Genomic DNA, 26,985 nt, shown 5'->3' with positions numbered 1-26,985 from the left:
AGTTGTTTATACATTCAATTTTATGAGCGTTTACCCTGCCAGTGCCAGCACATTTAATGAGTCCTCACATTTCCCTCTGTGAGAGTTCCCATTTAGTGGTTTCACAAACTCAAGAGCACAAATCAGCATTCCGACTACATAGAGGCTTTGGTATTCTTACACTGGAGGATATTACTTGAAAAGCACAAGTCTTTGCTATTTTTGTTCCCAAAGGTGTTTTCATATTGGCGGGTAGATAGAGAAACATCCCGCAGCTGCAGCTGGAGCAGGATGGTTCCACTGATCTCCTCTTTTTAAAGTCCAAACTAAATATCCAACTGTGAAGGACTTCTTTTCAAAAAACTATAAATCACCCATGTGGTACTGGGAAAATCACAATTAAAGAAAAAAAAAAATCAATGACTTTACATTCAAATACTGTTTTTTTTTTAATTATAGTTTGCCAGAATAAAAAAATAAAATAAATAAATTAGATCATCATATCATACTACAACTCCAAGCAACACTTTTCGGAAAGTCCAAGCAAAACAAGCTGGACAAGCAATTTTGACACCCAGCTATTTTCTTTTCCTGGAATCTTTCAAGTCAAACTACAGCAATCGCTGATGGAAATAAATCAAGTATATGGATGAAATAAATCAATAAAGCCCCGGGGGAAATCTATGAATGGTTTGGGGAGTCAAACATGCATTTGTGTACAGCTCCTCAATCATTGATGAGAACATAATTGCTTTTTCGAAAGGTACACGCAATAAGAATTGATCTCACAGGGGTATTGCGAGCCTTTGGATAAAGGCGGCTGATGTCATGAGGTATGAGGTAAGTTCATTGAGGTCGGTCTGTCAGGCAGGTTTGTCTCCTCACTAAGCCAGCGAGTAAACAACTTCAAACGATGCCCTCAATGCACACACGATCAATAGTCTTATTGCGTCACGTTGTGTTGTGTGTTGCAGAAAAGGATTTGACTCAAAATGTAAAATGAACATAAACAGCAAAAAGAGCAGATGGTGATCTTTTCATAATTCTAAAGATGCTGATTGCTTTTTGGATGGAACTCCATGAATCAATCACAATTACATAGAAAATGAGCACACACCTGACATCATTTCAAGACCTTTCATTCACCCCGAATGAAGTTCCGATGATCCGTTTGTCCTCTCCCGGCATGTTTTTTTACTTCCAAGGCGAAGTTTGGAGGTACATGTTGTTACATGTACTTAACAGCCAGTACTTGCTGTGAAGCCTTCCTGACTTGTTTGCTTCTCAAACTTTCAATAATTTTAGAGGGACATCCAGTTCTTGGTAATGTCACTTAAGTGCCGTTGATTCTCCACTGACTGTTTTCTTTGTGTTCCGTAGTCCATTGAATGTCTTGGACTTTTATTTGGATCTACTACAACACACCTGATTCAAATAACCAGATCGGAAATTGGCAAAAAAAAAAATCCAGATTATCTCATTAATTTGTAATTCTCCTCTTTAAGATTTTTTTTTTCCAATTTAGTCATACATATGTCACATTAGCAGCTTTATTTTTAAAGCGTCTCTAGCGCAATAATCTGGCATTTGGACAGGGGTGTGTAGACTTTTTATATTGTGCATAACCTAATGCCTGCAAAAACAAGATCTCTGCTTTAAATTACAAAAAATAATTAGAAAATTGAGAACATTTTGAAGTATTCTGGGCAGTTGGCATTAGTGTACCTTTTCTAAGAAATAAACCTGGTGTATAATATTTCTGAATTTGCAATTACCATTGAAGAAAATACAATAATATATCGCCCCCTAGCGTCCAACAGAAACCAAAATTAGGATGTGCTAAATCAAAAATTCACTGTCTGAAACGGAAATCACATTTATTGTTTTGTTCTGGAGTTGAGTCACCTAAAACTGTACAGAACAATTGTTTTCTCTGTCAAACATCTCTTTGTCTTCTGCTGTCACTGTCATATCTTTTGTCTGTTTGCACACACGCTCTCACACACAAACACACACCTTTTTTTTTTAAGGGGAACACCAAGGCTCATACAGTGACGCACGAGTGCAAAGTAGTCCCATTTAAAAGCTTCTGTGGCTGCTTTGATCCACTGTAAAATAAAAATAAAAATGTTTTCCTTACCCCCAATCACACAGTTTCCTTGCAACATTTCCACCAGCACCAAAAGTTTCTGCGACTAACAGATTAAAAATTTAGAAATGTTCTAATATTCACTTTGCAGGACTGCAAGTACAGAAAATACACATAGAAATAAAATACATAGAATCAGAGGTTAAAATCAAATCACAATAAAGGAACTAAGATCACTTATTATTATTTTTTTTTCCAACTACTTGGCTAATATAGTGAACAAAAAAAAACAAAAAAAACATAACACTTTAGATTTGCTCCAATTTTTTTTATGATCTGAGATCCAAGACTTTTTCTATGTATTCAAAAGGGCCCGTTTCTCTCAAAAATCGTTTACACATCTGTTTAAAATCAAAAAATCATTTTCATTAGTGGACAATACTTAAAGAGAAATGGCCGTTTTGTGTATCCATAGAAATTCATCCATCTTTGAGGTCAGATCCTAAAAAAAAAAAAATGGAAGCAAAAACCAAAATGTTACATTGCTATTTTTGTTCAGCGTAGAACTGCTAACAGCTCCACTAGTAGTGTCAACAGCTTCTTAAGTACATGAAGTTATATAGTGTGTATCTATGTTCCGTACACAGGGAAGGGGAACGTTTGAAGCAAACAGTCATGTTATACCTTGGGCAAAACACTGGAACAAACTTTTGAAGTGTCAGCCTACTTTTCGAATGTTCACTTTTTGCGTTGATATGAACACTCTGAAGAAACGTTGGACGATTTTTTCTGTTTGGATTGTGAGCTGAGAGTTCACCAGAGTCTTGGAATGAAGTTTGCTTTCTGTTCATGTTTGGATTGGAATTGTCTCCTGTTAACATGAATCCCATGGTGTCTCACTGGGAGGGCTGTGTCCTTCAAATAAAGAAAGAAGTAGTAGGATGCGGGTCACCCCTTGTTCAGTCCATTATTCAGTGAGGAGCCTCGGGGAACTTTAATGCTTCCTCCATCATCAGGTCCAATGTAAACAGCCTTTACAGAGGCAAGACAAGGAAGTAAACAGACTCTTTGGCACACCCCAACGCCAATGCATATACTGATCCTACATCATACAATCAGTAGGACACATTTTAAGTCACAAAGATGTCCTAACAGTTTTACTTCTGTCTTTTTTTTTTTTTTTTTAACTCGTCACTGCCAGTTAAAATGGACGTCTATAGCCGTCCATGGCAGTGAAGGAGTTAAAACCTGTTTGTATACACGTATGTACACTGACCGGTCACAATATTATAAACGTGATCTATAGAAAGCCAATATAACTGTGTCAAAGATTCTTTTAGAACCCTAATTGATTGTGCAAGTGGACTGTACCTAATATTGTGGCCGGTCAGTTAAGTACACACATACACACACACGCCGCACTAGTGTAAAAGTGCACAATTTACCAAACAATCCAAAGTTCTATTTAAGTTTCTATAATGAGCTAGCTTACCACATTCAGGCGCATAATAAATAAATAATTATCTGGGTTATATTAAAAAATAAAATAAAAAAAATAAAAGGCAGGAAGAAGATGGTAACACCGTAAATGGAAGCTTAACTTTAAAAACGTGAAACCATGAATATCCTTTTTTTTTTTTTGAAAGCCCCCCCCCCCCAAAATCTAAAGAGGGATCATTTTTAAAAATCTGCACAGCAGCAGTGGTATAACATGGGGGCAAAACTTTTTGATTGATTAAATGTGTGTCTATAAAAACAAAGGTACGAACAAGTGCTTTATGCTACATTCAAGCAAAATGTATAGTTTGGGGTAAATATTAAATTAATATCCCTTTTTGGGTGTGCTTCCACTTCTTGCTCCTTGAAAGAAGATACATGAATCAAAATTTCCCCCCGATCAAATTATTTTCATAAGTGCTCAGTGTCAATGTCAAAAGTGCCATTTATGTTTTTTTTTTTAACACAAAGTGTGTTTAAAGTCTCCATCGCAAGACTGGATTAGGAAATCTCTTTTAGTTTCAGTCATGACCTTTGGGTTGAGACCAATGAGGGGGGCAATAAACCCTTTGGCCACCCGATAAATGGGTGGGTGGGGTACAGCGATGGTCCACGTCAACACCTGGACATTCATTAAAAACAAGGCATAACAATAGTTCATCTCTCCGTATAACCTTGGCTGCAATCGCCCTTAAGCCAGGAGTTACGTTCCCATGGTCACGAGATTTTTTTTGTAACAGTCTAAAAAGCTGCTTCAAAAGGTGCTCGGGGCTCAGAAGGGCTCTTTGGCCTTCGCCAAATGTTGAAAGGGAGCACTCCCCTTTCAAGGAGAGCGACAGATGGACTACAAGAAAGTCAAAAGGCAGGAAAAGAAGAAAGAGAGATGAGCTTACACCACCTGGGCAGGGAGGGGGAGAGGAGCCGGGGTGAGCGATTCCTCGGAGATCTTGACTATCTGGTTCGTGGCAAGTTCTGCTGGAGGCTCAGGCGAGTGGCTGTCGGAAGCGATGGAGCGAGTCAGGGTGGGCGTGATGGAGGTCGTTGAGGAGGTGCTGGCGGCCGAAGCCCGGCTGACTGGGGCCGGCTCGTCGGCCGTAACTTCAGCGCAGTCTGCTTTGGATTTAACAGGCTGGCCGTAGTTCATCTTGAGGATGTGTTGCTGGAGATGCCGGATCCAGTCCTCTTGCACCGAAAGCGGACCGTGGAACTCCACCTCGCAGAATCTGACAGAGTGCAAGGATGGGATTGATTCATCGTCACATTAATTTTTCCGTGTAATTTTTGGGGGAATTTTAGTGATAAGTTCTCCACTCACCGGCACTTGAGGGTGTAGAACTTGCCCACCAGTTTGACCAGAGGGTAGGCAGGCGGCTTTGGCACTAAAGCAGGAACTGTGCTTGTGCGTGGGGGCTTGGCGGGGCCGCTGTCCCTCTCAGTTCCCTCCACGCAGGATGGGTGCTTCAGGGGCCGACGTTCAAAAACTGTGAGGAGGGGACGCTAATTAATAAACCCGTCATTATAATTATTTTTTTTAAATTTTATTTTATTATTTTGTTTTATTTTATTTTTATTTTACATTAAAGCAGACTCTGTATTTTAAATATCTGAGTGCAGGATGCTGTGTTGCTATATATAGACTTGTAAAAAAAAAAATCCTGCTTTTGTAAAAGGAGGCTAATTGTGGGATTTGTGTTAAAAGAGTCCTACAATCGAAATAAACAATTTTTTTTTTACCTCTGGGTAGGCGAACGTTGAGTTCACTGCGAGCCACCTGTGCTTGAAGCGGAAGGCTACTGACAAGCCGCGAGGGACTGGGACTGCTGCTGATGTGAGGAGCCCGAAAGTTGGGACCTGCTTCGTTCTCTGAAGCCTTGCAGGAGCCCCGGCCTAGCTCACGGCTTAGCGGACGCACCAGGTTCACGGCCAAAGCAGAAGACCATTGGGAGGAGGATGAAGAGGATGAAGAGGAGGCCTTCTGGGAGAAGGGGAAGGTATGATCTGAAGCTGTTGATGCAGGGAGAGGCGAGGTGCTCTTCTGCAAGAAAGGGAGAAAAGTGGATTTCTGACAGTTTTGTTCCGTTATAAATTCAAAGTACGGCTTTTCATCGACTTTGCATCCCTTTAGCAAAAGTTACACTTGTGTAGGGGGGCGGAGCTAGACGTGTTGTTCCCCAATAACTGGTTGACGCAGGATGTGGCTTTTGCATAGGGAAGAGAGAAAGAAAATTATAACGTGACATCTGCAGTGATGCCGAGACTCTGCCTGTCTGTCATCGTAGCAAACAAAGAACTCCTCCTATGCTTACAAATGATTTTTCTCTCTTGCATGTCTGGACAGACTCAATCTTAGAGAGTGAATGGCTTAGTCATCTGGGAGGGGCTGAGTGGAGCAGCTGCAATTTGCACATCAAAAGGAGGCAGTTGATGGACCACCGATACCTTCTGAATAGCAATTGTCATAAATATGGATTATCTGTATTTATTTTATTTTTTTAATGATTCAATTATTTGCTTTGAGCTTTCATTTCAGAAAACAATGGGACACAACTGGGCTGACCGGTAGTGGACATTCATCTACCTGCTCATTTCATTTATTAAATTGAGTTTTCATTGTTCTTGTGACGGCGACAGTAAAATTCTATTTTTATCGGTTCTATGTGAAATACTGACTTCAATCTATTCGCTACACAATGACTTCCCCAAAGTATTCTATTCTGTATGCGTGTCACATCACAGTTTGGGCAAAAGGTGTGACAGTGACGCAAATGCGCCAAAACATAATTCAGGAGGGAAGAAAAACCTCCCCCCCCCCCCAAAAGAAAAATCAACAGCAAACCATAATTTATGTGAAGATGAAACATAAACTGCAAGGCACCCTGGTTGCCATGGTAACTATGGAGTCAATAGCTCACTTGTGCTGGCATCTGTCTCCTCAGTGATGTTTGCGAGATGTAAAGACACTCAATCTACATTAAAGCTGATGTGTTCCAAGACACACAAAGCCTGTCAAAGCACCAGCTGAGGCATGTTAGATCTCCAAGCATTCGAGGCCTATTTAGAAACACAGAGAGCCGACCGAGAGCGTGCGTCAGATGAGCACTTCAGTGGGTTCGGATCTGAGCAGCTTCGTTTGTCTACTTTTTTAAAATTTCTTTTTCCAGAACTTGCAATAGGTAAGATGCTTTTAATAAAATCTAGGAGCTAAAGCCTTGGTCTTACCCTCTTGGAAGTTGGGCGGTTACTCTGCATGTAGCTCCGATGCATTTCCAAAACCTTCTGCGGCCTGCTGTGAATCCATGCACTCAGCGTCTCGATGGGGGATCCATTTACACACCATTCGGTCACCCCAAACTGCCTGAGGTGGGCTCGTGCGTGACTCGCCAGCGCTTTGCGGTTTTCAAAGTAGAAGCCGCACAGCTCACAGCTTGGGTCTAATGATACAAGACAAGGGAAGGCCAACTCATTGACAAGAAGAACCGTCACAAATAGTTTTAAAGAAAAATAATTTCACGTACCCTTCCGGACATACTTGTCAGGGGAGGCTTTTTTTTTCATAGGGAAGTCGTGCAGCAGTGGTGAGAACGTCTTGCTTTGATGAGAAGTATCCATAGACTCGGATTCTTCGGATTGTTTTCCTAGCGGGGAGATCCTGACAATCTTCGGTAAGGTATCTAACGGCCCCGCGGAACTCAGACCTTGCTTCGAAAACCTCGACCCTGACGATGGCATGCTAAGAGGGGATTTATAGAACTTGGACGACTGGTAGCCAGAGATAAACAAACCCCCGGTACTTTTGGTTGCGTTGGCCCATGAGGGACTTTTGGCACCATCCTTCTTCTCTCCCTCAGATTGAGGAGACAAATGTAACCCTCTCTTGTGCATAATCACCCGTAGGGTGTCAATGGGGGATCCGTTGACCGTCCACTCCGTAATGCCCATTTGGCGTAGATGGGACCGAGCGTGGCTCGAGAGACCTTTTCGGTTCTCGAAATACTCCCCGCAGAACTCGCAGCGAATATCTCTTGTAGGTTCCACCTCACGAGACATAGCTGCGGTGAAACCAGAGAGAGACAGGAAGTAGATGTATCCACAATGACGTATTCATAAAAGATCCTGCGTCATCAATGACGAGTATTCTCGTCGCTGGTATACGAAGCTTAGATGATCAAACTTACCCAAGTTGAGAGGGAACGCACTGTCAGAGATGCGCCAGCTGGAATGGAGAGGATCTGCAGAAGGACCTCCACAACTGCCCATGGCTTCAGGAGACGTGACCTCAAGCTGCACCGGTTCAGGCTTCAGCTTGAGGATCAGTCCGCTTGACGACATGGCTGGAGTTGAATTCAACTTGGAACCCGACTGCCGGGAAGGACTGGAGGAGCAGGCGAAAGGTAGGCGTCCGAGGACGGCCGATGGCGAGGAACAGGTGGAGAGAGGGGAACGAGGAGGGCCGGGAGAGGACGGAGGGGGAGTTTTGTGAGATTTTAAAGGACGGGCGCAAGGCAAGCCACGTTTGGAGATGATTTCCATCAGCGTGTCGATCGGGGAACCGTTGACCGACCACTCGGTGATACCCATTTGGCGTAAGTGGGAGCGAGCGTGGCTGGACAGTCCCTTACGGTTCTCAAAATATTCCCCGCAGAACTCGCAGCCTATTTCCTTTGTAGGTTCACCTGGTCAATTAGAAAAGGAAATTGAAAATTGCATGGTTTTATATCGTCAATTCATCCACTGATATTAAACTCACTCTGTGGGAGACTCATGATCTCGCCAGTGCTGAGGCGGAAGACCTGCATGGAAGATGATTTGAGACGCTTGGCAGGCGGGCCGAAGGATGAGGGAGAGGTAGCTTTGGAGGTCGACCCGCCTCCGGCTGTTGTCACCTTATACAGTAGGGATGGAGAGGAGGAATGGAGCATTGCCTTCTTTGGGGAGGACAGCGTTCTAGGAATACTCCGGGATTCAGTGTCAAGCTGGAATTCACCGGCTTTGTGCTTGAAGTCATCCGAGTCCATGAGCTGATTGAGGAGAGCGATCGGAGAACCTTTGGATTCCGAGTACTCCACCCCGAAGTGCCGCAGGTGAGCCCGGGCATGGCTGGACAAACCTTTGCGAGTCTCGAACCAGGCACCGCACAGCTGACAAACGATGTCTTTGCTCGGCTCCATTTCGAGGGCTGCGTATTTACAAAGATATTTTTAATCCAATGCCAAAAAAGAAACAACCTATGAAGGACAGTCAAGACACTTACTGAGGTTGAGAGGAGCATCGTTTTCATGCGGAGCCCAGATTGGTTTGGATGGTGAGACGGTGGCAGATGTTAAGAGGTTAGACGTCAAGGTTTTCATCCCGCCCGTTTTGTGCTCCGTCAAGCGTAAAGGGGAAGAAACCGGCAGTAAAGAGGAAATAGGGGCTTTCCTCACAACTGAAGTTGGAGAACTCCCGTGAGCTAAAATCGGAGAGCCACCGGGAGAAGGAGTAGGTGTTGAACAGGAAGGGGATGACATCGCTTTAACTGCTTTGGTTAAAACGGAAAGGGCTATCGGTTTCTCGTCCGAGTCTTCTCCGTCCTCGGGGTTCTCCGAGTCAAACAGAGAGGAACTCTTGGTTGAATGGGGATCCAGGTCAAGCGAGTTCATCTGGCTGTCCTTGGAGGTTTGGTGGTGGAGGAGGTCAATGGATTCTTGCAGGTGAGAGCTAGCATGGTTGGACATCTCGCGCCTGTTGTCGAATTGAGCGCCGCGCAATTCACACTTCAAGTCATGAACTGTAAGGAAAAAAAAAAAGGGAGATTCCATGAATTATGAAATGTTACAGCTTTTGTTGGGTATGCCAGAAGCAATGAATGAGGCTTGTGGAAAAATTTACTGACGTGTCACTAGAACATATTTTACATGGCAAGCAATCAAAACATTTCCAGTTTGACCACCTGCAGAATGCAAACCGTAAAACAGCAAAGGCCCCAAATAGACAAGCATGATTTTATTTTATTTTTTTTACAAACTGTTAATCCAGTTTCATTTCATGCTAAAAATTAATGACCAGTAGAACCACCGCAGAAGAAGCAAATAACTCATTTCGGTTTGTTACACTGCATGATTTAAAAGAACTAATGAGACTTGAAATTGAGCATGATTTAAAAAAACAAAAAAAACAAGACCTTGACAAAGTATAAACTACAAATGGATTCAACTATGAGGAAGAAGCAGTACCAGTAAACAGCTGAAAGATGACCTTATCTCTAAACGAAACAGAATAACAGAGATTCCTTTCCCGAAAAGAATTTTTAAAATGGCATGTCGTTGCGTCAATCTTCTGATGGAAGAGTGCCAAAAAATGATATAGTATAGAAAGGTGCTCTATATTTATGTCTCCCTTCACTGAGCTCATGTCAAACGAGTTTTGACGCTAAGAAAATGTTTCATGCAAGGTCCATTTAGTCAAGGATATCTTTTTTTTTTTAATATATATATATATATATATATAATCTCTGATTGAAAATTTACAAAACAAATTAAGGTCCCCTTTGACTTTATTTACCAATTTATTATTATTTTGTATGATTATATTAAAGGCAAATGCAGCTTTTATAAAAAAAATTAAAAAATAATAAGTTTCTCTTTCACCTTTGGTGTCTTCATCTTCCCCTGCAAAGAGGCAATCCTCGTCTCCGCTCTGCAGGCGTGTTTTCTTCGGGCTGGAGCTGAGGCCATCGACAGCCAGGTGCTCAGGCTCAACCTCTTCTTCACCCTCACCGTCACCTACAATACAACAGACAGTCTTTTGCAGCGTAGAAATCCAACGTTGAAAAAGGAGAAGAAAAATAATCCCAGCTGCATCCAGGGGGCAACCTCTGATTTTATTTCTCCTGCATGTTATCTTTGTTGTTGTTAAATAAATGATCAAAGTAAATAAGAACTACATGAGATGTTATTCGACTGATGTTGTGTTGAAGACCCGATAAGGACCAAATAAGTCCTGATAAAAAGTCATCATCTGAAGACAATACATTAATTCAAGAAGGTCTCTTTGTGTGTCAAGTGCACTCATGACACCGCGGGAAGAAACCAAAGCACAACCTTGGCAGCAGGAAAATGACCTCAGGCTTTAAAATAGCACCACGCTGTTTTATATATTCAAGTGACATGAAGAATCTGTGCAAAAAAAAAGCATAGCTGATGTCTCAAATGCAGGCAGTCTGCTGCAGTTGTGCGTTTTCTGCGACAAATGGGTGAATCAAAAGTGACGTGGAGACAGACAAAGCTTTTTGTCTGGTGGGCGGGCCCCCCTCATCTCTTGACTGTAATGGAGCAGCGATGTGACACCTCCGGGGGGTGCAGACGAACAGCGCCAATGAACTCATTATCTTCCAGCATGGAGCAAAGTACACCTCTCCGCTCCACTTTCGGAATCCTCCCCCGGCAAATAAAGTTCCATCGGGATCGTGGTGTGAGTTGGGTTCAAATAAGTGCACGAAGTTAGCATCCGATCAGAACGAGATACATGATGCTTCCACGCAATGGAATCACAGCACATCCTCTTAAGAAAATCAAAGCGAAGTAAAATGGCGAAGATTGGGCAACCGGAGGTCATTTTAGGGATGATCGAAATGGACCGACTCGTAGAACTGCAAACAACGACCTATCAGCGATTATCATGCGACCTACACCCCGATTTTAGTCATCGGTAGTGATCTGCTTAACGCGCTTTGACGTGCGCGTTACCTGCGAGACAGACGCGCATTTTCTTGACACTTTTAATGGCTCCTGTCCACCCGACAATGGGAGTCGGGGATGCGGCTCGAGACGCGCGGGTGCATCGCCGCCGTGGGAACCGAGAGCACGCGGAGTCGGAACCGAGCGCTACTCACCGGTCCGCGACTGCAGCGCATCGGAGCCAGACAGTTTTTCCGCTATTGTTTGGGTCTGCGGGGAGGTGGAAGCAGCCATTTTGCCCCCATATGCACCGCTGAGCTAAGGCGTGACCAATCGAGAGGAGGCGGAGGTTGGGATGAACGGAACGCACCGAGAGGAGTGCCACATCTACGGGCATCAGGAGACTTTCTCACCACACTTCTTCCAGCCTCCCTCTCTCCTCGTGCACTTTTTGTCACACGCGCGCGCGCGCGCACAGGGTGACACCCGGGTCAGACACCTCTGTTTTGATTCAGCATTAAAAGTGACAGGTGAACCCCATGCATGCATCTGAGGTCACATTTCCCACAGCTTCATCCGGACCTCATTAAAATCCTTCCACTGGTTCCATGACACATGTCAGACAACAAGACTGCACTTTTTGGCCCACAAATAAATGACAAAAACTTAATGACTACCTTTTCATATGACTTTTTTTTTATGTGTGTGTGTGACTAAGGTTAATCATTTCAATTCAACTGAAAAAAAAATACTATACACCATGGAAACCACTGAAGCCTGCCATCATCAAGTGGGGAAAAAAATAGCACAAAAGTGACATGACCAAGAACTGGTTGTCCTTTCACAATTGATGAATAGACTGAACTATTCAGCTTGGCTGCCAAGAGGCCAATAGCAAAGATGAAGGGACTGCGGAAATTAGAACATGAGGTGTGAGCTTTACAACTTTCACCCAATGTTGACATCAGCTACGCGAACATGCATATTTTGGGACTGACAAAAAGACAATACCTTTTTTTACATCATCCTCTTCATTCAAATTTCCAGGAGATCCAGATGACAGAAAACCAGGAGAAGCATCGTCTATCCTCCTCTCACTCGTCTCCTCTTCCATCTTAACCTCAATGATCCCATCCTCTTCCTCCTCCTCTTCTTCTTCTTCTTCTTCTTCTTCATCCTCTTCCAGAACAGAGCTCCGCGGGGGAGCTGTGGGGATTACAAGGTCCGGTCTGCTGGAGAACAATTTTCTCAGGATGTGGATGGGTGAGATGGTAACATCCCAGTTAGTGATGCCAAAATCTCTGAGGTGCGCCCGGGCATGGCTAGACAGGCCGGCGCGAGTGTCAAAGCCGGCGCTACAGAACTCGCAGTGCATCACACTGAAAGTGGATGGATCAAAGTTGGCCACTGTGGAGAGAGAAAAGAAAAAAAACAGAAGTGGAGTAGTAGTAGTGAAACCAATTCCTGTTACCTGCAGTATTAAATAACTGAAATAACTTTTATAAAAAAAAAAAAATCACGAATAAGAAGCTGACCTTTTTTCTTTTTCTTCTGATAGGAAAAGCGCTTCTCAATTGCATTGACCTCCTCTGGAGATATAAAATGCCGCACATTGTAGCTGACGCCAACCCGGTTCAGGTGGCCCCTCACGTGATTGGCGAGGCCGATGCCGTTATGGAATCGATCAGGGCAGTAGGGGCATTTCCTCTCGACATTTTTCAGAGCATCCGACATCTCATCGAGGTCATCTTCTACTTCATCCAAGATGTCCCCGGACAGGTAATGCCGCATAGGTTCGTCATCAACGTCGTCATCGTCGCTGTCAATTTCTATGAGGTGCTTGCTTTTTTTTAAAACAAAAACATTTCCGCTAATCTCCTCCTCTTGCTCATCGTTTTCCTTAAACCTAATCTGGGGCGAAATTGAAACACGATCTGGACTCTCGTCTGCATAAAAAAAGAGAAACAGTTTAGACTTTCAAATTTTCTCTTCAGATTACTTTTTGGAGTCTCACCTGGATCCGATTCTTTCACGACAACCTTCTCAGGGTCAATCTCTGGGCTTTCGTCCTCATTTGGTCTGGACCCAAATTTTGCTCTCCTACTGAACCTCCTGTTCTTATTACATCTGAGGGTTGCTGTGACATCATTCTCAGAGGCCTCAAGTCCTTGATGGACTTTAGTTGGACATAAGTCGGGCGGGGATAAAGAGTCAGAGCAGTTGGAATCCAATACATGCTCAAGAGACAAATGGTTTGACTCAGAATCAACTTGTGTCCTGCAAATGGAGTCCGGTCCAGAGTGGACCTGTTTCCTCGGTCTTTTTGTCAGAGGAGATGAACATGATGGGGAATCAGAAGAAGAGCTGGACTTAAAAACGACAGATGATTTTTTTCTCATGTGTGTCTTGGTGTGATTAGCAAGCGCCTGGGAGGTTCTTGTGCTGAAGTTACATTGGGTGCAAACAAAACGCCGGCGGTACAAAACAGCCCGGGGCTGGAATGTGGTTCCAAGAGAACCTGTAGGACTTTGAGGAGTGTTTGATTCAAGAGCCACGTGACCCTCATCTGATGGTGATATCGGTGCCTGGTATGGAAGTGGACAAGTGTCTGACACCTTGCCAGGAGTAGGAAGCGGACTTTCGTGCTCTACAACTTTAACGTCAGTTTTTTTTTGGGCCTTCTCAAGTTCATTCAGTTTGTCGATTTCTGTGGTGATCTTGACGCGGGATTCCTGGTGTCTCCTTTGGTGATCGGCTAGTGCGAGAGAATCAGGTAAGTCCCATCCGCATTCGCTACACTGATAACACCGGGAAGCTTCTTCACCTGTTTGACGGTGCTCGATCATGTGTTCCTTTAGATGGACCTGTTTGTTGAAATATATGCTACATTCCACGCAGGTGAAAATATCCGTACCCTGCTCATCTACTTTTTCTTCTCCATCTCTGATCACGTTTGGATCTTCTACTAATCCATTCCCCAAATCATCAAAATGCGACGACCTTGCCAATTCGGTATTTATTGATCTTTGAGGACTCCCGCCTCGTGGAGATGTTTGTAGTAAGGTTCCGGTGAAGGCCCCGAGTAGGACTCCCTTCTTCTTACACCTTTGGAAGTGTGTAGAGTGAGGCCAGGAGGCAGGAGGGAGACTCTCAAGGTCAGACTCTCCCGTGAAGGTGTACACATCAAGCTCCTTAGGATGGTTTCCCTCTTCCTTTCCTTTGTCTGTATCCTTCTCCGACAGGCAAGCATCATTTGGTTTTATTTCGCAGAGGCCGACCTCAGTTATGTTACAGTCACGGCTACCTCCTACTGTGAAGGAAAAGTTGTGAATGGAAAAAAGAGAAGTGTGATAAACAGATTTTGTTCAGCCATGTGGGTACTTACAGAGTGTTGGGCCAAGCTGAGATGGATTTGGTTCTTCTCCTTTTGTGCTTTCTTGACTTTCCTGCCCAGAGACAGACAGACTAGCCTCATGCTCCAATTGCTGCAGTTCTCCAGGTTCTTTGTCATCCTCACAATCGACCCTGGACAAGAAAAAATAGTATGCATAAACATGTAAAGATATTTTATTAAAAAAAGTGTGTGGACCGCTATACTAGAAATGACACAAAGCATAATTATGGTAAGATAGTGAAAGGGTGGTTTATGGAGGATGAGACATTTTCCACACATGAACTGGCGACCAAAGTCCAGACCTGAACCCCCACTGACTAAAATGATTGACAAAGATGTCCATCCCAACTTTTCAGTCATCAATACAAGATCATGACTGAGAGTGAATGTTATTTTACCGATGGGGCCATTTTGCAAAATCTTTGTGTATATTAAAAAAGAAAAAAAAGACTTTTGTGTATGTTATAGTACACCACAGTACCACCTTCCTCACCTGGGTCCAGAGGAAGGAGATCCTGGGCTGTGAGCAGCCAGACCATGAGGGTTAGAAAAATGCTGCAGCTCCTCCTCTGACATATAACAGCACACACAAACCACAGAACAGTCAAAACTACATTTGTCTTATAAGAGAGCGAGAACTGAGATGAGAGACTTTAGACTAGGAGCAGACTGAGTCACATTTAAAATGACAATGATTGGATTTGCTTGGCTTGACTACAAAGTTGCAAAACGATATGGAAAAGTCATGCGTTACCGTCAAGTGCTTCTTTCTCCGAGTCGGAGTCCCAGCTCGGAGAGGAAGGAAAAGCGGAGGACCTAAATCTCCTCACTGGGTCTGCACTGTGCTCGGAGACTTCGGTCTGCTCGGGACCCTCATCTCCATTGTGACCTTGTGAGCCTTTAGCAGACGTCGGTTTGTCGCTCACATCGGAAGAACATGAGGACTAGTTGCAAGAATAAAAAAATAAAAATAAACGTCACAGTATCATATGGCATTGTTTATTTTCTTTTGTATTCAGGATCCAAAATGGATGGATTACATCACAAAACTAATATGTATAAATGAGCATAGCATTTGTGCAGAGAGGCCCTGAGTTTTTCATTTAACCAGCCCAACAAGTGTGACTGGACACTGGGGCACAAAAGATTGCGCTTTACAAGTTCTGCCTAGCAACCAAGAAATATGCGGTCCGACAGGGGAAATATAATCCAAGCAATTCTTTTGATCGAAAGCATTCACCAAGACTAGCTTTCTTGTTTTGATAATCTTCCACTATTGTAAATAGAAACAGGTTTGTAGCCAGGGCAGAATTTGAACCTGAGGCATATTCACGCTTGTTATTTGGGTGCCATTTTTGACAATTCAGTCACATGACACATAAAAAAACATTGTTGCAGACCGACATGAGGTTTTTACCTGCTGTAAGGTGCAATTAAGAAAGGCTGAGGTGACAGGGTTTTGTGCAGAGTTCAAAGGTGGGGGCACATAGCTGGTCCCTGGGGTCAGGGTTTGCCCTTCAGGTTCCATCGTCCCCCCCCCACCCCAGAGAACAGAATGGAGTCCCACTGTTGACCAAACTGCCTACATTGTGCACTCCTCCTTGTCTTCTGCAAACATCCAAACAGGAAGGAAAAAAAAGGTGATAAGTTACAGTTTGCGCTTTCTTACATTGCTCAACACCGATTGCATTCACTTGCATGACAAAAGTGCAGTGGGTGTGTGTTCAAAGCAGCTCTGTGTGACAATGCAAACGATTGCAGTGTTGCAGAATGTTCATGTTTTAGCTGCCCCCCCCCAAGCAGCAGCTGTATAGGCCTGTCTGACCCATTTTCACAACACGTCTGCTTTTTTAAAAACGAGGCAGGGTGGCCGAATGGTTACATAAAGGTGTGGCGTTTATTCCCAGGCCCACGTCCTTTCTGTCCCTTTAGAGTCAGTAAGAAAATAGCCCAGACGTCAAAAGGTGCAGCGGCTTGGCTTGTGTTAGCACCCAGTAAGTACGTGGCCGGTGTTGTTGATCGGTCGTTGACAGGTCAATCCAAGAACCACGATGCATTGCACGGTGCTTTTTAAAAACGGAAACATTCATCGGCTACAATTTCACCCGGAAAATACTCACTGATATCGGCCTGGTTTGCTGATCCAGGGGAAGGAGTCGCAGCCTAAACGCCGCTCGTCATAGTTGAAGACCGAGCAAGAAGCTTGACACCCCGGAGACGATGCAAGCTACAAGCCTCTGGCTGCTAACATGCACGAATTGAAGTGTCACTCTAAAGTGTTTCGGGGATGTTTTGCATGGCTACCTGGCAGCCACCAGGCGCAGGACTCCATGTTATTATTTGCAGGCACGCCACGGCGGTGGCGGTGGCGGCGCGTACGTAACATCAACTGGGAGGTGACGAGAAGTTGGGGTCGCCCTCCAACAGCAAGTTTATTGACTTTCACTGGAAAAGGGTTTTTACTCGTTCCTTCCATGCACGAAAATTAGTAATAGATGCGTATTTTCTACATTTACGCTTTTTTAAAATAAATGTATAATGTGTAATAATAGTGTTTTGCTGTGTATAGTATGGTAGTTTGTATACTGAAGTGGATTATTTAACAAACTTAATCGATATTGAAGGTCAGAAAAATCTAAATCTACATTTTTGTAATTGTATGTTATTAATTTTCAGTAGCATTGGTTTTGCTTGCTTTACCGCTATTGAAAAATGACTCCCGTGTGTTTTACTCATTACAAATCTAATAGCAGGTGTCTACAGTTTTTAATATTATTGACATCATAATTAATTTCGCTAAATACTGGAACTCAATGAATGTAATATGAGACTTTAAGTAGTCTTTTAGCGAATCCTAGTGGCCAGTACCAGAAGTTGTTTTGTTATCAAGTATGAAAAGTTTAATTGGAGCCTGAGAATTTGCTGAAAACATTGTAACATTTGATATACTTGCCTATTTTATTTTTTACTTTAGTGTGCGCTGTCTGTTGCTCCATTATAGCAGCACAATGGCTTCTATTATAAAACGTGTTATGCTACAATAACTTGCTATGGCACATTAAGCTTAATAAAATACAATTAAACTACACAGTGTGAACAGCAAAATGCCTCTGGCTATATCACAAGGTACATCACATTTGTTTTGATGTTGCAGTCTCCATCTGCAACTGTAGGTGGCGGTATGCAGTTTATAAACGCATGAAGAAATGTCACAAGACAAGCCCAACGAAGAAGAAAGCAATACGGTTAGTTTGTCTTTTAAACTGCTCCCCAAATACACTGAGTTATTCAATTTCACTACTACTACATACTGAGGACTATTAATAAATAATAGACATTTGTGGCTCCACTCCCGAAAGAGCTGTTACCGCTTTTCATCTCGGGCAAACGACAGCTAGCTAGATAGCTAACACCCGGCTGGTAAGCTTCGACTGAGCTATTGCAATGCAACAATGATCAAAAACACAGTTAACACGTTGTTATGGAAAGTCTGACGTGTAATGAACATGATCATTATGATCACGTGAAAATGTTCTCAAATAATGTATTCGATTTCCAATCTAAAATTTCATTTGTTATTATTATATTTTGATTTGATGTGCACTTTCAGAATGAACCGAAAGCATCCCTGACTTTTTTTCTGAGCTGTGTGCATTTAAAATTACATTTCCATTAGACGTTGCAGATCCTTATGTCATAATCTTTACCATAAATCTGTGGTTTACAGAAAATGGACACCCGGTTCACTCGAGGGAAATCCACCATCCTGGAGCGACCCTTGACCCGACCAAAGACCGAAGTCAGCATCAGTGCGTTTGCATTGCTGTTCTCCGAGATGGTCCAGTACTGTCAGAGTCGGGTGTACTCCGTTTCGGAACTGCAGACACGCCTGGCTGACATGGGGCAAAGTGTTGGAGCTGGCATACTGGATGTCCTTGTGCTGAGGGAGAAGAATGGCAAGAGGGAGACAAAAGTGCTCAACATGCTACTCTTCATCAAGGTTCGTACATTTATGTGCTGCTACCGTGACTTTAACTCTCTTTAAACAACAATGTGAATTAAAGCATTGAAGTTGTACACTCTTTTCATTGCAGGTGAATGTATGGAAGTCTTTGTTTGGGAAGGAGGCTGACAAGCTGGAGCAAGCCAATGACGATGACAAGACTTACTACATCATCGAAAAGGAGCCCCTCATCAATGCTTACATCTCTGTGCCCAAAGAGAATAGTAGCTTAAACTGCGCCGCCTTTACTGCAGGCATCGTGGAGGCCATTCTCACACATAGCGGCTTCCCCGCCAAGGTCACGGCTCACTGGCACAAAGGCACTACACTCATGATCAAGTTTAATGAGTCAGTCATAACTCGGGACAAGGCTTTAGATGGCAGATAAGGACAGCGGGAAAAACCAGGGAAGTTTTTTCTTTGTTTTGTTTTGTTCATCAATGCAGGACCACAATCTAACTCTGTACAGTCTTGCAGGTCTTTATTTTGGAGTAACCTAAAGATTTATTCCTATTTTACTTTGTTATAAGAAACTGCGGCCTCTTTCACATCTAAGCCGACATACCGATGCCAGACGGGAGTTGAAGTGGACCAGGAAATTTACCAGCTTCTGATTTCATAACTGAGATGGAATGCCGGAGACTCAATGTCTTCACCTTTGTAGAAAGCAGCTGCAGTTGTCACCCTGATGTAGGATATATGGTTGGGGAATTAATCATCTTAATGGTGCACACTGCTTGTCCTGTTTCGACAAGTTCTACCTGACAGGCTAATAAACCAAGGCTGTACGGTTTTACCCGATGCGCCAACGCACATAAATTTGCAATGTGCAAAATGGCTTGTGATAGGCATGGACAACATCCAAAACAAAAGATGCTTTTAGTTGGTTCAATTTTCTAAGTCTATAGTCATCATGTCCCACTGTACATCATGCAAAATTCCAATTTGTACCACACTGATTACATCTCTTGTGATTGTTTCAATATTGTACTGTATTATTGTATTTGTCTATATAAATAATGGTATGTGAGGTATTTCATTGAAGCAATTTATTATTAACTTGATGAAGCAGTCCACATTGATGAATGCCTCACTGCAACATTTCTGGAAAATATTACTTCTGAATTATTATTTTTATTCATCATCTCATAGTCATGATTGACGAGTATAAGAACTGAGTATATTTTACATACTATTAATAATAGACAATGATTATATTTTGTTGATTTCTTCTGTGCAATTGTCATATAGTTGATGTAATGAGTCAACGTTTACATTACGTCATGTCACATGATGAAGTCACGTGTCATCCAGGAAGCTGCGTTATGTTTTCTACTCTGCCTCTTGTCTGTACACCGCGATGCGATGTATTCATTATGTATCAATGTGAACCGAAAAATAGAAATTATGAAAATGATCACCGTCCTGGCGAAGTTATTGAGGTAATATCGAGTTCTTTGTCTCCCGTGTGACCGCCCGAACATCATCATGGCATCACCGAGGTGCACTCAGGAGCTTTCCACAGGTTTGTTGATAATAACGTCCTCTTCTGCTTGTATTCAATTAGAGATGGCTGTGCTTTCAGAAATAATAATAATATAATAGACAACATGTTTGCCGTTATGTATTAGGAAGTTAAATATTTGCACAGGTGAATTCATTCGTTTCAGTTTTAAGCAATTCTTTCGGTATTATGTGATGCAATACAAATCGAGCTGTTTCTCTTGCATTTATTCAAGTCCAGTCTATTGCGAGTATGAAAAAAATCTACAGAAATCGACATGATTTGATTATCACCAAAAAAAAATGCGTGAAAGCAATGTCTGGCATCTAACAATAAACTGTTTTTATTCTATTAGCATATACAGAAACAACCCGGGAGGCAAGAACAAACCAGAATATTGACAGAAACGGAACGAACTTTCCAAAGGCGTGACTGACATGACCGGCCAAACTAATGAGTCATAACCACAGCATAATACTGGCATTGGATCCAGTACATTGACTCCAATTGAGTAACAAACACTATAGTCAGAAACTATCCACGAAATAGAACAGAAATAGACCCTCATAAAAGTGATTTTCAAATCTCTTAATTGTAACATGGCTCATCATATACCGTATCAAACAGTTCCATATAGCATGTGAGGGTTAAAGAAATGACATCAGAACAATGTAAATGATGCAGCTTTTTGCTGTCAATTCATAGATTGCACTTTAAAAAACAAACCAGAATTCAATGGTGTCAGCTGTGCAGTTGTGCTTGCCTCTGAGTGAGCTAATGTGCTCCTCCAGAACGAGAGCCCAAGCAAAATGGAATTGATTTCATCTGATAACATTATCTGAAGTTTTAAAAGTCTCTTTTGAACTGATGATGTCACCACGCCAATGTGTTTCTCAACCTTTATTGAGCTCTTTTACATTATGGGAAATGCAGCATATTTAGCACTTTATTCACATATCATACAATACAATCAACCAAGTCACGGGCGGTCATTTGAAAAATCCTGCAGCATACAAAGATTATGAATACCAAAAGATCAAATCAGACTCAATTTCATTCCTATTCTGTCGTTTATTTCTCTTCTATTGCAGAGAATGACAGGCTACTCTCTCCCAAGGGTCTTAGCTATGGGTCGCAGAACCTTCTTGGGGATGGACAAATGAGCTCTGATCTGCACCAGCATCACGATGAAGAGGAGGAAGAAGCCCTGAGGAGGAAGCTTAAATATTTCTTCATGAGCCCTTGTGATAAATATCATGCCAAGGGACGCAAACCATTCAAGTTAGGACTGCAGCTGCTCAAAATCATCATTGTTACAGTGCAGGTAAGCAAGAATTGACACTTTTTTGTTTTCATTTGATCTTTTACAATTGCCCAAAATCCGGGTGCGGCCATTTTGCCACTTGCCGTCGACTGAAAATGACCTCACAGTTGTCAGATCTCAACCAATTACGGCTCGTCGGTTTTCTGAAACTGAGCCGTGATTGGTTGTGACCCAAGACCTGGCGACTGTGATGTCATTTTCAGTCGACAGCAAGTGGCAAAATGGCCGCCACCTGAGATGGATAAAAAAAAGTTAATTTTGCTACGTAACTTATATTCTGCAAAAACAATATTAGTCAGAATGCTTTGTTTAGACTCGTGGGGGCACATACAATATATATAGTAAACTTTTGGGTTGATTTCCACTTTAAGTTTGATCCTTTGTTGAGTATTTCCCTTTTCTCCCTTCCTCTCAGTTGGTGCTGTTTGGGCTAAGCAACCAGATGGTTGTGACCTTTAAAGAAGAAAACACAGCCACATTCAAACATCTCTTCCTGAAGAATTACCAGGACAACACTCCACAGGCTGTTCACACGCAGAAAGAACTGCACAGCCACATCAACTTTGCCATTGAGCAGGTAGCATATAAAGTTGCCCCAGAAAATGAACACGATCAAAACCTAATCTTGCTCACAATAACGTTTTGATTGTTCTTAATTGTACAATAGAGACGAGTGATCTGATTTTGAGGATTTTATTTTAACAGAACTTTTTCATGAAATCTAAACGGTGCATTTCCCTTGTATCTAGTATCTAGCTCTGCCTCAGATCTCACTGGGACAGTATGCTTATGTACAAGGTGTCGGCTTCAATGGAAGTGCACTCTCGCTCTGCCAGAGGTATTACAGGAGGGGCGCCATCGTCCCAGTCAATGACACTTTTGACATCGATCCTCATGTTATCACCGGTAGGATTATTTATTTATTTATTTATTTATTTATTCATGCATTTATTTATTTGTGCATCCATCTATTTTTTTTGACTTTGTGTTGCAAGTCAACATTTGAGTCAATTCTGCTTAACTTAGCAGACAAAGTATTTTATGATTGCATGACCAATCCTGCGAATCGCACTCAAAATATTTCTTTCCGTATTCTGCGCTTTGAAGGAAGTGGAAAAGTGAGGCGTGTGATTCATCTGTGTGCTTTTAGTATTTCCACACGTGACATTATTTGGTTCCTCTAAGACTACTACTTCCTTTATTCAGACTGCATCGGAATCGATCCGCCGGCTTTTGGTTTTGACCCTGGAAAAAGTGACTACAGAAACTTCACTCTCAATTTTTACAAGTTAAATTCTAATTTATATATCAGATTTCTATCACCCAAAAGGTTTTTACACTGTTTGTAATCGACTTTCACATTATCTCCAGGCTGATCAACGTCACGGTTGACTTCCAGCTGAAGGCTATCAACATACAGACCATCATAAACAATGAAATACCAAACTGCTACACCTTTGCGATCACGGTGAGCTATTCATCTCCTTTCTAACAAAATGTGATCTTTGAATCAGATATTGTATTTCTGTATTCATTGAAATTAAATGGTTGTTGTATGTACTATTATAGATCCTCATGGATAACCGAGCTCACAGTGGCAAAGTTAAGATCAGTTTACAGAACCGAGCCTCCATAAAGGAATGCAAGGATCCTAATGTTTCCGGACATGGTGAGTAGACTGCAAGCAGAGGAAGCCTAACTTTATTGATCTTCATTCTCCTCAATCGTCCATTATTTCTCCCCTCACCTGTCAGCGGAGAACTACGCCCGAGTGTTCTTCGATGTGTTGGTCGCTCTCGTTTGTCTGCTTTCTCTGTTGCTGTGTGGACGCTCCATCCTCAGAGGTGTTCTTCTGCAGCACGTAAGGAACCAAAACACAAATCGTACTGTCTCTCGGTACCTCAGGTAAACATTAGATTTCAAAATTCATGGATAACAAGAATTGGTTTTGTTATGAGCAAAATCATTTGCATCAAATTATTAGTGCTGTTTTGCTGCTGGCCAATGGGTGGCGCTGTTACATACCTGCATAGTCTTGAAACATTTGCCATTATCCTCCATTAATCGCATTAACCAATTTAATCTCAATATTACTTATCGAGAAGTGCTTTAAGAGGCTTTAAAGGAAGTCGTTAAACCATATTATTTCGTAGGGAATGCTGCAATATTCTGAAATATTGATGATACCCAAAACAATAGGAGGCCGTGTAAGACAACACCAGTGGTGTTTGGTTTCCTTTCAAACACCTCGTTACAACATTCAAACAGGTCAAGGACACACGTGAGGCGTGTCAAGAGTCAAGACACCTTCGTGAACGGAAATGAAGACAGAAAGATGCGTTGCAAACTTTTCTCGGTGTAGTGTGCGTTTTGTATTAAACACATCCGGGCTCATTTAATTGATTATTGCTTTTCATATATTTTAACTGGCGAGGAATTTTGGAGACATGCGTGATGTTTGTCGAAATGATTGAAAAGTTCAAACCAATTTTGCAGGCTACCGTAAAAAGAAAAATGCATCTTTTTAGGAATACGCACAGTTTTTCCAGACCAGACTTGGCCGTGGTGTGAGCTGCGGAGACCGAATGGAGTTCATCAACGGCTGGTATATCCTCCTCATTGTCAGTGACATGTTTACAATCATCGGCAGCTTCATCAAAATTGGAATTGAATCCAAGGTAATACATTAGAACTAGATTGAAAATGTGACCTGTTTTGATGAATAAGTGAATGAATCACGGCTATTTTGATGCAGAATTTGTCATCATATGACTCATGCGCAATCCTGCTGGGAACGTCCACACTTTTAGTGTGGGTGGGAGTCATCCGCTATCTCAGCTTCTTTCAAAAATACAACGTAAGACATTCAAATCATACATTTGGTTTTGTCTCTCCGAAGGAATGTGAATCTTATTGTTTCCTGCTTTTCTATTTTTCCACCCAGATCTTGATTGTGACGCTCAGAGCGGCATTCCCCAATGTCATCCGCTTCTGTTGCTGTGCAGCCGCTATATATTTGGGATACTGCTTCTGCGGATGGATCGTCCTGGGACCGTATCATACCAAGGTATGCACACCAGTCTTTCGAGGTTTACACAGCCTCTCGCTCAAAGTCTTCCGGGATAGGCTCCTGTTACCCGTGAGTCTAAAGAGGACAAACCAACGTTATAGAAAATTGATGATCAGGTGCATATCATGTTACCAACTTGTCAGCTTGCAGGTGTTAAGCTTAGACCAGAACCCGTACAGAGCGGTTTTGTTTTTCTTGGGTTTATTTTTATGATTGATGTTCTGTTTTTTTTTTACTTATTATTTTTTAGTATGATTTTTTTTCAAGAGTTAGGGGCTGGCGATACACTTAGCTAAGCAGCTGTTTGATGACCACAGAAACCAATTTCATTTCCCATTCTGTGTTGTCTGCACGAACTACCACCACCATCACAGAATTGCTTTGACTGATGGATGTCTTCCTTTTTCTGAACTTCCCCCTACACGAGCAGTTCCGCTCCCTGCCCATGGTATCCGAGTGCCTCTTTTCCCTCATCAACGGCGACGACATGTTTGTGACGTTCGCCGAGATGGAGCAAACCGGCACGCTGGTGTGGATCTTCAGCCAGGTCTACCTTTACACCTTCATCTCCCTCTTCATCTACATGGTGCTGTCACTCTTCATCGCGCTCATCACCGGAGCCTACGACACTATTATGGTACAGTCAGGAGAACAGCTTTCAAAATCAAAGATGAATGTGACATTGGTGGATTTGTTTGTTCATAAACAGGCCCAAACGCAAGAGCAGGTTCGCATCACTGATCTTCAGGCATTCATCGCTGAGTGCACCGACACACCTTGCTCCGGCAAGTTCCGAGGTCCTGAGGGGTCGTCGTGCTCTTTTTTCTGCTGCTGTGATTGGTGAGGAGGGGGAGGGGCTGATCGGCTATTTAATATGCGTTTTTTTTTTCTAGATATCTGATTTCAACCGGACACTGTTGGTCACCACTTTCAATTCAACTCGAATGCTTTTCACCACATTTCCGCACTCCTTTTTTGCAGAGTCTCAGCAGGGAGGATGACGATGCCTGTGCAGAGAACTGACTGACCTTGAACCCCCCCCCCCCCCCCATGTTTAAATGTTGCATTCTTAATCAAGCTTTTTACTGTAGCACTTTCCATGCAGACTCAGGCCAAACGACCCGCTTTGGCTTTTGTTCCGTGTGAATCATTTTCCGTTGAAATTACGCCAGCGGACAGTGTAAAACAGCATCACCGTTGACTTGAAGTATTTTACAGTAGGCGTCAGGATTCGCTGTGCCTCTTAAATGAGGTTTGTGTCTTGTAAATGTTCCATCACCAGAAGACTTGCTAGTATGTATGCATAATGTACTGTATTTGTATGCATGAATTGCCTTCTGCTACATTTACAGTCAAAAACGGTACTCCCCGCCATTCTTCCTCCCTTTGTTCTTTTCTTCCCTCGGCTGAAAATGTTTTGATGGCTGCACGCACAGGGACGAGCCCTGTAGCCAACCAGTTATTCATCAATATGTATGAACTGTAAAAAAAAAAAAAAAAAGACTGCACACCAATGCTCTAAGCAATGAAGCATTTCTTACTCTTTGCTTTTAATGTGCCGCATGCAGGTAGGGAATTTCCTGCTGGGAAAATAGCATTGTGATTTTGTTGTTTTATTTTTGTATTATTATTATTTTAATGGATATTTTGCCAAAGCCTAACTCTTTAGGCCGGGTTTATGTTTTATCTTCAGTCGAAACCATTTGAGAAAAGGTAATTGCTCATTTATTTTATCTGATGTAAGGGCATATGAAAAATCTAGTAATCCGTTTTAAAGGGAACACATGTTGAGATGGACTTAATGAAATGCTAATGTCATTCCATTTTGCTGTGTGAAGGGCACCGTTCAATGGATAAAATTGGTCTCCACTTGAAAGGTAAAAAGGAATTTAATTATTTTCCTTTCTCCTGAGTTCTTTTAGAATCACACCACTGCTCAGTTGTTAATATTTATGTGCGCTCATTTGCACTTTAGGGTGACAGCTTAAATTGCTAAAATGCCTTCACATTAGAACTAAAGAGCGCACTGGGTCAGTACAAAGAATTCTTTGCAGTCAATAATGCATGGGCTCTGACAACTCTGGGAACTTTATTTTATTCTACTTGAATTTACTAGAAGAAAAAAAAAAAGGATGTCTTAGCTCCTAGTTTGTCAGCCTCTGCGAACAAGGCCTTTGTAAAACTATTTACCTGTGACGTTATTCCAATATTGAATATTTGTAAAGATGTTGGCTTACACACATTGGGAAATTAAACTAACAACCCTGAACAGGTGTTGAAAAAATAATCTAGTCTCTTGGTATCAAGTGTTTGTTTGTATTTACAGCTGATTTACTGTGTCGCAAAAGTGTAAGGTTGCAATTATGTTTATATCAGATTTTATGGTCATTAATTCATCTGTGTTCATATCTCATGAGAAAATATTTCTTGATGTCTAATATGTTAAATACCGTATTTCTTTGAATATAGA

The 26,985-nt window shown here is 42.3% G+C and overlaps 3 protein-coding genes across 5 annotated transcripts; 2 read left to right on the top strand and 1 right to left on the bottom strand.

The window, feature by feature from the left end:
* Positions 1-1,839: 1,839 nt before the first annotated feature.
* Positions 1,840-17,002, bottom strand: si:ch211-194b1.1 (protein Wiz). Its single transcript, XM_037255538.1, has 17 exons — positions 16,735-17,002; positions 16,032-16,222; positions 15,369-15,558; positions 15,108-15,183; positions 14,606-14,745; positions 13,235-14,530; positions 12,756-13,166; positions 12,232-12,627; positions 10,192-10,326; positions 8,817-9,332; positions 8,313-8,741; positions 7,741-8,238; positions 7,081-7,614; positions 6,785-6,996; positions 5,300-5,600; positions 4,881-5,046; positions 1,840-4,788 (listed from the first exon to the last, which is right to left on the bottom strand). Exons 2-17 carry the CDS (start codon positions 16,140-16,142, stop codon positions 4,455-4,457), a joined length of 5,745 nt encoding a protein of 1,914 aa, XP_037111433.1. The 5' UTR covers positions 16,143-16,222; positions 16,735-17,002; the 3' UTR covers positions 1,840-4,454.
* A 766-nt stretch (positions 17,003-17,768) lies between these two features.
* On the top strand, positions 17,769-19,660 carry trappc5 (trafficking protein particle complex 5). 2 transcript variants are annotated; one of them, XM_037255542.1, is made up of 3 exons: positions 17,769-17,859; positions 18,342-18,614; positions 18,709-19,660. In XM_037255542.1, the coding sequence occupies exons 1-3, from the start codon at positions 17,821-17,823 to the stop codon at positions 19,003-19,005; spliced, it is 609 nt and encodes a 202-aa protein (XP_037111437.1). In that variant the 5' UTR covers positions 17,769-17,820; the 3' UTR covers positions 19,006-19,660. The 2 variants fall into 2 exon arrangements, with proteins under 2 accessions (XP_037111437.1, XP_037111438.1); XM_037255543.1 differs by having other exon boundaries at positions 17,826-18,034.
* A 105-nt stretch (positions 19,661-19,765) lies between these two features.
* On the top strand, positions 19,766-26,802 carry mcoln1b (mucolipin 1b). Of its 2 annotated transcripts, none has more exons than XM_037255539.1 (13): positions 19,766-20,142; positions 21,213-21,445; positions 21,861-22,022; positions 22,195-22,351; positions 22,652-22,733; positions 22,817-22,913; positions 23,015-23,114; positions 23,200-23,306; positions 23,974-24,123; positions 24,201-24,512; positions 24,946-25,152; positions 25,225-25,355; positions 25,497-26,802. In XM_037255539.1, coding segments are annotated over exons 1-13 (1,776 nt in total). In that variant the 5' UTR covers positions 19,766-20,105; the 3' UTR covers positions 25,498-26,802. The 2 variants fall into 2 exon arrangements, with proteins under 2 accessions (XP_037111434.1, XP_037111436.1); XM_037255541.1 differs by lacking the exon at positions 25,497-26,802 and having other exon boundaries at positions 19,774-20,142; positions 24,201-24,302; positions 24,390-24,512; positions 25,225-25,359.
* The last annotated feature ends 183 nt before the right edge of the window (positions 26,803-26,985 follow it).

The sequence above is a fragment of the Syngnathus acus genome, chromosome 8 (assembly GCF_901709675.1).
Source record: "Syngnathus acus chromosome 8, fSynAcu1.2, whole genome shotgun sequence".
Taxonomy (NCBI): domain Eukaryota; kingdom Metazoa; phylum Chordata; class Actinopteri; order Syngnathiformes; family Syngnathidae; genus Syngnathus; species Syngnathus acus.
The sequence above is the reverse complement of the archived record's forward strand: the minus strand, read 5'-3'. Positions and strand labels throughout refer to the sequence as shown.